The 11,537-nt window shown below is 44.1% G+C and overlaps 1 protein-coding gene across 1 annotated transcript in view; it reads left to right on the top strand.

Annotated features, from left to right (window-relative positions):
* ZFHX4 (zinc finger homeobox 4) overlaps positions 1-11,537 on the top strand; it is a 158,589-nt gene that overhangs the window by 144,133 nt on the left and 2,919 nt on the right. The window contains exon 9 of the mRNA XM_047073769.1: positions 213-5,651. Within this exon, the coding sequence (XP_046929725.1) occupies positions 213-5,651 (5,439 nt within the window). The remainder of the gene's footprint in view (positions 1-212; positions 5,652-11,537) is intronic.

Genomic DNA, 11,537 nt, shown 5'->3' on the forward strand with positions numbered 1-11,537 from the left:
CTCTCCTGAAATTCCCTGAGGTCGGGGGTGATTTCTTGCTCATGCCCGGCACCAAGCACAGTGCTTGGCACATAGTAGTTGCTCAGTAAATATTTCTTCAAAGAATCAACTAAGCGGAAATCTTTAGAGGTTCCCACCTAACGATATTTACTGGCATTTAAGCAGTAGGCTTTCTTCCGGTAAGCGACCTATTTGTGCTTTCTTCTACACAGGCGAGAGTCCAGTGGATGACAAAAGTGCGGCAGGTCTTGACGATTCAAAGGCTAGCGTGGAAATAAAGAGTGAGGAGCAGAAACCAACTAAAGAACCCATGGAAGTGTCAGACTGGAGTAAAAATAGCAGTAAGGATGTGAAAGTCCCTGACGCTCTCCAAGACCAGCTGAGTGAGCAGCAAAAAAGGCAACCACTCTCGGTGTCGGACCGCCACGTTTATAAGTATCGCTGTAACCACTGCAGTCTGGCTTTCAAGACTATGCAGAAGCTTCAGATACATTCCCAGTATCACGCGATTCGGGCTGCGACGATGTGTAATCTCTGCCAGCGTAGTTTCCGTACATTCCAGGCTTTAAAAAAACACTTGGAAGCAGGCCACCCCGAGCTGAGTGAAGCTGAACTTCAGCAGCTGTATGCCTCCTTGCCCGTGAATGGTGAACTTTGGGCGGAGAGCGAACCTATGGCACAGGACGACCATGCCCTGGAGCAGGAAATGGAGAGAGAGTATGAGGTGGACCACGAAGGGAAGGCAAGTCCCGTAGGAAGCGACAGTAGCTCTATTCCTGATGACATGGGCTCCGAACCAAAGCGGACCTTACCTTTTAGAAAAGGGCCAAATTTTACGATGGAAAAATTCCTGGATCCATCCCGCCCGTATAAATGTACAGTGTGTAAAGAGTCGTTCACCCAAAAGAACATTCTCTTGGTCCATTATAATTCAGTTTCTCATCTGCATAAGTTGAAGAAGGTTTTGCAGGAAGCCTCCAGTCCTGTTGCGCAAGAAACCAACAGCAGCACAGATAACAAACCCTATAAGTGCAGCATCTGCAACGTTGCGTACAGCCAAAGCTCGACACTGGAAATCCATATGAGGTCCGTGCTCCACCAGACGAAGGCGAGGGCTGCCAAGCTGGAGCCGAGCGGCCACGTGGCTGGTGGGCACGGCATGGCGGCCAACAGTAGTCCCGGCCAAGGGATGCTAGATTCCATGAGTTTAGCGACAGTAAGCAGCAAAGATGCCCACTTAGATGCCAAAGAATTAAACAAAAAGCAAACTCCGGAATTGATCTCTGCCCAGCCTACCCATCACCCACTGCAGTCACCAGCACAAATCCAGATGCAGTTACAGCACGAGTTACAACAGCAGGCCGCGTTCTTTCAGCCTCAGTTTCTAAACCCCGCCTTTTTGCCTCATTTCCCGATGACCCCAGAAGCTCTGTTGCAGTTTCAGCAGCCTCAGTTTCTCTTCCCATTCTACATCCCTGGGACAGAGTTCAGCTTGGGGCCAGATCTGGGCTTGCCCGGCTCGGCCACGTTTGGCATGCCCGGCATGACAGGAATGGCTGGATCCTTGCTGGAAGACTTGAAGCAGCAGATTCAAACCCAGCACCACGTTGGCCAAACTCAACTGCAAATACTACAGCAACAAGCACAACAGTACCAGGCCAGCCAGCCCCAGCTGCAGCCCCAGAAGCAGCAGCAGCAGCAGCAGCAGCAGCAGCAACAGCAGCAGCAGCAGCAACAGCAGCAGCAGCAACAGCAGCAACAGCAGGCAGCAAGCAAATTATTGAAACAAGAGCAGACGAGCGGAGCCAGTTCAGACTGCCCTGTCCTGAAGGACGGGCCGTCTTACAAGGAGGCAGAAGAGATTGCTGAAAAGCAAGAAAAGCCAAAGCAAGAATATTCCAGTGAAGGCGAAGGACTCAAAGAAGGCAAAGACCTCAAGAAGCAAAAATCCTCGGAACCCTGCATCCCGCCGCCCCGAATAGCTTCGGGGGCCAGAGGAAATGCAGCCAAGGCTTTATTGGAAAACTTTGGTTTTGAACTGGTCATCCAGTACAACGAAAACAGGCAGAAGGTACAGAAGAAGGGCAAAAGTGGTGAAGGGGAAAACACTGACAAACTGGAATGCGGGACGTGTGGCAAGTTGTTTTCCAATGTTCTTATTTTGAAGAGTCACCAAGAACATGTCCACGGGCAATTTTTTCCATACGGAGCACTAGAAAAATTTGCTCGCCAGTACAGGGAGGCCTATGACAAGCTGTATCCAATTTCGCCATCTTCACCAGAAACGCCACCTCCTCCCCCTCCCCCGCCTCCTCTGCCTCCAGCTCCTCCGCAGCCTTCTTCCTTGGGTCCCGTGAAACTCCCAAGCACGGTTTCCACTCCTCTGCAAGCACCACCACCCACTCCCCCTCCGCCACCACCCCCGCCCCCTCCCCCGCCCCCTCCCCCGCCCCCTCCCCCTTCGGCTCCCCCCCAGGTCCAGCTGCCTGTTTCTCTGGACCTTCCACTCTTTCCTTCCATTATGATGCAGCCGGTGCAGCACCCGGCACTCCCTCCCCAGCTCGCCCTGCAGCTGCCCCAGATGGACACTCTGTCTGCCGATCTCACTCAGCTTTGCCAACAGCAGCTCGGAATAGATCCCAACTTCTTAAGGCATTCTCAGTTCAAACGCCCGCGGACAAGAATTACCGACGACCAGCTGAAAATCCTGAGGGCTTACTTCGACATCAACAATTCCCCGAGTGAAGAGCAGATCCAAGAAATGGCGGAGAAATCGGGCCTCTCTCAAAAAGTTATCAAGCACTGGTTTCGAAACACGCTTTTTAAGGAACGGCAGCGAAACAAGGATTCACCCTACAACTTCAGTAACCCTCCCATAACTGTTTTGGAAGATATCCGAATTGATCCACAGCCCTCCTCTTTAGAACATTACAAATCGGATGCGTCGTTCAGCAAAAGGTCTTCTAGAACGAGATTTACCGACTACCAGCTTAGGGTTCTCCAAGACTTCTTTGACACAAACGCTTACCCAAAGGATGATGAAATAGAACAACTCTCCACTGTTCTCAATCTCCCCACCCGGGTGATTGTCGTGTGGTTCCAGAATGCTCGTCAAAAAGCACGCAAGAGTTACGAGAACCAAGCAGAAACGAAAGACAATGAGAAGAGGGAACTCACTAACGAACGGTATATTCGAACAAGCAACATGCAGTACCAGTGTAAAAAGTGCAATGTGGTTTTCCCCCGGATCTTTGACTTGATTACGCATCAGAAGAAGCAGTGTTACAAGGATGAAGATGATGATGCCCAAGATGAGAGCCAAACCGAAGACTCCATGGATGCCACCGATCAAGTGGTGTATAAGCACTGCACAGCGTCTGGTCAGACGGACGCGGCCAAAAACCCCGCTGCCCCTGCAGTGAGCTCTGGCTCCGGGACGAGCACCCCCTTGATCCCGTCACCCAAACCGGACCTGGAGAAGACCTCTCCGAAACCCGAATATCCCACAGAAAAGCCAAAGCAGAGGGACCCCTCTCCCCCTTCTCAAGGCAGCAAGCCAGCCCTGCCATCAGCGTCAACCTCCTCAGACCCACCCCAGGCCCCGGCAGCTCCGCCACAGCCCCAGCCACCGAAACAACCCCCACTCGTCGGAAGACCTCCGTCGGCCTCGCAGACCCCGGTCCCTTCCAGCCCACTGCAGATTTCCATGACTTCTCTCCAGAACAGTCTACCTCCACAGTTACTACAATACCAATGTGATCAGTGTACGGTTGCCTTCCCCACTCTGGAACTCTGGCAGGAGCACCAGCACATGCACTTCCTTGCTGCTCAAAACCAATTCCTCCACTCGCCATTCTTGGAAAGGCCCATGGATATGCCCTACATGATATTCGACCCCAACAACCCGCTGATGACCGGACAGCTGCTGAGTGGTTCTCTGGCACAGATGCCACCTCAGACCGGCTCCTCCCACGCCACAGCGCCCGCGACGGTCGCCGCTTCCCTGAAAAGGAAACTGGACGACAAAGAGGACAATGCTTGCAGTGAAAAGGAGGGAGGGAACAGCGGTGAGGACCAACACCGCGATAAACGCTTGAGAACCACGATCACCCCGGAACAACTGGAAATACTCTATGAGAAGTACTTGCTGGATTCCAACCCTACCAGGAAAATGCTTGATCATATTGCACGTGAAGTGGGGCTGAAGAAACGGGTCGTGCAAGTCTGGTTCCAGAACACCCGAGCTCGAGAAAGGAAAGGCCAGTTCCGGGCAGTGGGCCCAGCACAGTCCCACAAACGGTGTCCTTTCTGTCGAGCCCTGTTCAAGGCAAAGTCAGCCTTAGAAAGCCACATCCGCTCTCGGCACTGGAATGAAGGAAAGCAGGCGGGTTACAGCTTGCCACCAAGCCCTTTGATATCAGCAGAAGATGGGGGAGAGAGCCCTCAGAAATACATTTATTTTGATTATCCGTCTCTGCCGCTAACTAAAATGGATCTATCAAGTGAGAACGAATTGGCTTCCACAGTGTCCACGCCTGTGAGCAAAACCGCAGAGCTGTCGCCGAAGAATCTTCTAAGCCCTTCCTCTTTTAAAGCAGAATGTTCTGAGGATGTAGAGAATTTAAATGCCCCTCCTGCTGAGGCAGGGTATGATCAAAATAAAACTGATTTTGATGAGACTTCATCGATTAATACAGCGATCAGTGACGCCACCACCGGCGACGAGGGCACCGCTGAGATGGAAAGCACCACGGGAAGTTCCGGAGATGTGAAGCCAGCTTTATCTCCTAAAGAGCCCAAAACTCTGGACGCTTTGCCAAAACCCGCGACCACACCCACCACGGAGGTCTGCGATGAAAAATTTCTCTTCTCTCTCACGAGTCCCTCCATCCATTTCAACGATAAGGACGGCGACCACGACCAAAGCTTTTATATCACAGATGACCCCGATGACAATGCCGACCGCAGCGAGACATCCAGCATAGCAGACCCGAGTTCACCGAATCCCTTTGGATCCAGCAATCCTTTTAAATCCAAAAGCAACGATCGACCAGGTCACAAGCGTTTCAGAACCCAAATGAGCAATCTTCAACTCAAGGTTCTCAAGGCTTGCTTCAGCGACTACCGAACTCCCACCATGCAAGAATGTGAGATGCTAGGCAATGAGATTGGCTTGCCCAAACGCGTGGTCCAGGTGTGGTTCCAAAATGCAAGGGCAAAGGAAAAGAAGTTTAAAATTAACATAGGGAAGCCTTTCATGATTAATCAAAGTGGAACAGAAGGCACCAAACCGGAATGTACCCTCTGCGGGGTGAAGTACTCTGCCCGCTTGTCCATCAGAGATCATATTTTCTCCAAACAGCACATTTCAAAAGTGAGGGAGACCGTGGGGAGCCAGCTCGATCGGGAGAAAGATTACTTGGCTCCGACCACCGTTCGACAGCTGATGGCGCAGCAAGAACTTGATCGTATCAAGAAAGCTTCAGATGTGCTGGGCTTAGCGGTGCAGCAGCCAGGCATGATGGACAGCGGCTCCCTCCATGGCATCAGTCTGCCGGCGGCCTACCCAGGACTCCCCGGCCTCCCTCCGGTTCTGCTCCCTGGAATGAATGGTCCATCCTCCTTGCCTGGATTTCCACAAAATTCAAACAGTAAGTCCTTTCCAGGAGAGTCAGACTAATAAGTTAATATTAGGCAGCCGGTCACAGGTGACCAAGGACGGGGTACATCTGGGTCTCTTTTCATTTCAGGAAGTGAAACCTTTACATTATTTGAAATATATATTTTACTGGCTATAATTAAGAACCAGGAAGTGAGTCAACCTGAACGTATACAGAAGAATAAAGACTAGGTGGGTCATAGCAGTGTCTCAGAAATACATTAATTATCTGTATCATTACACCCTTAGGTCTTAGAAGTATTCTTTTTCTATAATCATTTTAATACTGATTTCAAATGGCATTTTAGCACAAACGTGGCATAATATTCGATATACATATTAATAAAGCAAAGCATTAAATAATACACATTTTGGATCTTAATTTATGTTCTTTCCAAGGAAAAGTTTTGTTTGTTTTTTGGGTTTTTTTTGTTTTGTTTTTTCTTCTGAAGTACCAGGAAGTTCAAAACTTCAAGGTCCTCTAGACACAGGAATTCACCTACATTACACCTAACAGATAACGAACTTACCTTCAAAGTTTAATTCCTAAAAATATGACTTCTGTGATAATTTGCAATTTAGCATTGCTATAAGATTTTTATTTTTGTAGCATCAGTCGTTTCTTGTTATTTAAGTAAATTTACAGCCTTAGAAATATATTGATATTAACTCTATGACTTTCTATCCCCACCCCTACCCCAGGTCTATAATACAGTTATACAGTTATACAGTTATAACTAAACTGTAAAGTAGTTTGAGGCAACCCCAGATGATGAACCCAATTCTGCGTTCATCAAGAGAAATAGAACTTATGCAGTTTCGATTTTGTGAATAAGAATAGGTATCCAATTATATTGGGTTGAAAAAGCTTGACTGTAGTGCACTAGGCAATCGCACAGCCAAATTCACTGTTTTACATGTTATATAAATATTACATATTATGCAAAACAGAAACAAAAAGGTCCTTTTATAATTTCTTCCTTAAAGTACGTTTTATTTTTCAAATTCACAGTGATGTTTTTCATACAAAACAAAGAAAAAACAGTGATGTCTTCCTTTTTTACAAGGACATTTTGACATTATCTAGAATGAGCTCATTGCAAATCCAGAAAGTTTCTAAAACACACTGAACTGTTTTCATTTTCACAAATTGGACTTTTACATAAATTTCAAACTTTTTGATTTCATCTTTGTCTTATAAAAACCAAAATTGCCATGTGATTGTGGGAAGATACTCCTATTTTAACTTTCAGCTTGGGAGACATGAAAACAATGATATCGAATGGCCCCTTGCCCAACTGCTGTCTCCTCTGGGTCCCCCGTCCCGAATGACTAATTGGCATTGGAGAGAAGCAGAATCAATCTACACATATGGGAATGTGCTCAAGAACGATTCTGCAGTGGCCCTCCCTGTAACTCTCCATAACTATCATACCAACTACTTTGCCTCTAAATAGTATTTTGGGCTTAATTATCTGGTGGTTATTCTTGGGGCCTTAAAATGTGAGAGCTATAATTGCATGTTTTGTCTGTACATTTAAATTAAGTCAAATCTAATTGTTTTTTTTTTTAATGTTTTATTTATTTTTGAGAGAGTGAGAGAGTGCAAGCAGGGGAGGGGCAGAGAGAGAAGGGGACAGAGGATCCAAAGCAGGTTCCTTGCTGACGGCAGTGAGCCCAATGTGGGGCTCAATCTCACGAACTGGGAGATCATGACCTGAGCTCAAGTCAGACACTCAACTGACTGAGCCACTGGGGCACCCGCAGAAGTAATTGTTTTAAGAATAATGCAGTGCTTGATTTTTTTTTTTGCATATGAATGTGTTAGTCTTCCAGTCCTGTGTCACATATCACTGTGATTATTGACACATAGAAAAAGGTCTTATGTGGGAAAACGCCTAGGATCAGTTATGTAAAATAGAGATTTTTCCACATAATGTCTGATGTGGAAAAGCTCCTATGGGCAGTTATGTAAAATTTAGTTATGTAAAATATTAAATGAAGTATTATGAAAAATAGAGTATAATTTGATATTTTCCACGCACTAGGAACAGTTTAAGTGTCCGTGTTCATCTACAAGTCTGTTTGGATGGCTGCTGAGTGTGTAGTTACCCCCTATACGGCAGCCAAAGCATCTTGTTTTCTCTCTGCCGGATCACAGGCCTTGCTTGTAGAGCGGGTGCTTCCCTGACCACCCTTCTGATTTGTCACTCTGAAACCGGTACCCAGAGGGCCTATATGAGAGAAGGTGAGAAGGGAGGAGAGAAATGTTTATGAAATACTTAAATAGCCTACCCTTTCTCCTCATTCAACTCACCATAAATATAATTTACATCCTCCCCCCCTGGAAAGGTGGGCTCTGTGTGTAAGTATCCGAGGTGCAGAAGGATGTTGGAGGCATCTCTTCCGTGAGCAGTATAAACGCATGGGGAACTGAGGAATCCGGTGCTATGAACTTGTTGCCTTATTCAATCGTGGGCCAAAACAGACCAGAGAGTGTTACAAAGAGAAAAGGTCCGTGAACATACTTGCTAGAATTTGCAACTTCTCTTGCATTTGTTCTTGTTTGCTATGGATTTTAAACATTAACACAGCAGAGGTACCAGCAGGACCCTGTCTGAGAACCTCAGTTCCCCCACTTACAGTTCACATCAGTTTTAGGCTAATTTACCTGCGGTGGGTAATGCTGAATCTTTTAATTATCTCATAGGGTGGAGCTGGGGTTCTCCATCTTTCTATCATCATCTTTCTACTGTGTTATTTCTCATCAAACAAAAATCTCCCTCGCTTTATGGGAGAAGTAGACATACCAGCTAAGTGGAATCAAAAGGAGAGAATGACTTCTTAAGTAGAATATAGCTGTGTTTCTCACATGCCCTGGGCTCTTGCAACCAGCTTGAAATATATATATGAGCAAACTTTGAGCTTATGACATGTTCATCTTGGGCCTACATTAATGCGATTTCACTATAGAAAAAGCTTCATTTTAAGATACCCCATCCCTTTGAAGGCAAACCTGAGGGTTTTAATCCTGAAGAAATCACTAAAAAGGAACTCCACGGAATATGAGATGTGCCATAAAGGAATGTCTGATTCCAAAGGCTACACCCCCAATTTGATTTAAGTTGCAATGCATACGTTCAGTTTTAGTGTTTATCAACCTCGTTTCATCACCCATTTTATTCTATTTTGGGTGGAATGGCTCTTCTGGCTTACCAGCTTTAATGCTTACCTTGCTTCCAACAAATCTTCAAATTATTTAGTCTTTCAAGATCGTAAGAAGGCTCTTTCAGGAATAATATACATCATGCGTGCCTGTTTCCTGAATGATTTCCTGAATGATATTCCGACCCTCTCTTCAGTATTACTAATCACTATTACTCATTTGCTAATGAAATGAATTATTTTCTGCTTCAAAAAATTCCACATTTGTCTTTTTCTATCATGACCATATGCAAAAAGAGCAAGTGGCAATAGAAAAGCACATGCCTGTATACCTGGAAAAAAATTAGAAAAAATCAGAAAAATTTACATTTTGTCCTTTAGGATGTTGGCTTCCTTTGGCATTTTGCTCAAGATGATTAGAAAAATAACTTGATTTTCTATTTTTAACTTATTTACTTTGTCATTTTCAGCAGTGTCTAATTTTTATATCTTCCATTAGTGTTTGGAAATACTGTCTAACTCAATTTCCTTAAATGGAACTTTAGCACATGCCTTTTGCATTTTTCTCATACTTCAATATAATTTACCAGCACATTTGGGGTAAATCTAGATAAGAGTAATTTTAGCACAATTATCTTTGGCCCCATATACATAATAAGTTTTATTTTCACCTCAAAAAGAAATTTTCCCTCTGGGAAACCTAGATCAAGGAAACCTGGGAAAATAACTATATCTAAGTTCATTGTGAGGCAAGTATTTTCTTCCAAAAGCATAACTTTCGGGAAGAGGCAGCTGTTTCAGGAGAATCAAACCAAACAAACTCATGATAATAGGAGATTATCTGCAGAAAAATGTTTATCTCTCAGCGAAATTTCAAAGAACTGGAGTAGGAGTTAGGGAACAGGAACAAAACATCTTTAGCACTATAACTTGGTAACAGACTTGAAAATTAGACATGCATTTAGTTTATAGTTACTGCCACTTATTCTGTATCAGTTTTTCTCTTCTGTTTCCGATGTTCACGCGTCAGTTGGCTACGGCCTGTTTTACGAGCTTATATTTTTGCTGTAGGCCCAATGTTCATTGTTCATTACCCTTCATTTGCATCTCTTCTAAAATTTTTACTTAATAGCCGATTATTTAACTCAGATTACTCCTCAAGATGTTGAATTCCTGAAAACCCCTGCTGGTCTTTGACTATAGGAGTTAGGATTGCTATTACGGTCTTCTAAAAATTTTCATGGCATTTCATTATATGATCTCTAGATAGGAATGCGTAGACCCCATCTGATGGGAAAGGCTGGGTCCACAAGTATTGATCCATTTTGTTTTCTAACCACCACTGCTGTTTTAAGTCTTTTAGTTCCTTAAAATTTCTCATCTTAAATTTTATCATGTCAGACAGGCAAGCCAGCAATTTTCTTAGAGGTAGGGGGCAATAGCAGTTAGGTGGAGAGAGGTGCAATTGAGTATGAAGTCTAGTTGAACTAGACCTAAAACTAAGGCTGGCTTCATGAGTAGGCAAAAGAAGCTCGTACCAACCAACACAGTATTACTCTAGCAATGCAAGGAAGGTTCTTCTGTCCTTAATAAAGCTCCTTCCACCTGAATCACTCAGGCCTGAAATTCTATAATTAGATATTAATTCCCTTGACTTAATGAATTATCTTCTGTTAAATGGAAAATAGCATTGAATATCATGAAATCAGAATACTATAGATGGCAGAGAGAAACCCCAAATTACTTAATCCAGTGTATAATAAGCCTTTTCAGAAATAGGTATATTCAAATCTTTGGTTCTTTTCTTGCAAATCAAATTTTATAGAGAGGCAAGTGGAAAGAAGCAAGGCCTAGTAGTGTAGGAATGAAGGCAAGGGACTTGAGGGTTTAGGTGCCCCCCAAACAACTCCATTACTTGACAGTGTTCTTAGGGCTGGTCTATGTCCCACGAATCTAAGAAGCCTATCACACCAAATTGGATTAAAGATTCAAGAATTCATTCATTCATTCCTACCATTCCTCTACAAATATTAAACGATTTTCATTTAAATGTGTTTCCAATGTGACAATCATTCTTCTGTAAATGTAAATACTTGCTATCAGTTTCTCCTGGAATACAATGTTATTTTCAAGGAGTTCTTTCTTTCTTTCTTTCTTTCTTTCTTTCTTTCTTTCTTTCTTTTGCATTTTAAGTATTTGTATTTTTTAACTTTTGAAATTAATTCAATTAGACAGGAACTTTGAGTGGCAGCTATAAAATTTAGTTTCCCCAAAACCACATCTCCCATTGAGTCATAGATTTCTCTCTGTCAAGTCACCTAACAGCTTTCAGATTCAATTTTCTTACTTAAAAAAAAAATGGAATTTTTAGCATCTGTCCCCACTTACCATTGAGGATATCGGGAAACTGTTCTCTGACATGATGGAAATTCCTTAGAGATTATCACTGATGCAACTACAGAAATTATTCCAAAGCAAGTCAGAGAAGAGTTGGGTGTGGTAAGGTTACAAAGAAAAGCAGCCAGTAAGAAGCTAGGCTAATTGACAGTAATATGATAATGATTAGGGTCAAGTTGAGAGTGATGTTGAGGACTTCAGCGTATCTTGAACGTTAAGCCTAAGAAAGCTTTCTCAGCTGGGCGAAGAAGTCTAATTAAAGTTTTTTTTCCTAGCTAAAGAAATAGAAGCATGCAGTTTTTGTATCACTGGTTTT

The sequence above is a fragment of the Lynx rufus genome, unplaced genomic scaffold (genome assembly GCF_022079265.1).
Source record: "Lynx rufus isolate CCGP_SWC_20201006 ecotype Redwood Valley unplaced genomic scaffold, mLynRuf1.p SCAF_12, whole genome shotgun sequence".
NCBI classification, from domain to species: Eukaryota; Metazoa; Chordata; class Mammalia; order Carnivora; family Felidae; genus Lynx; species Lynx rufus.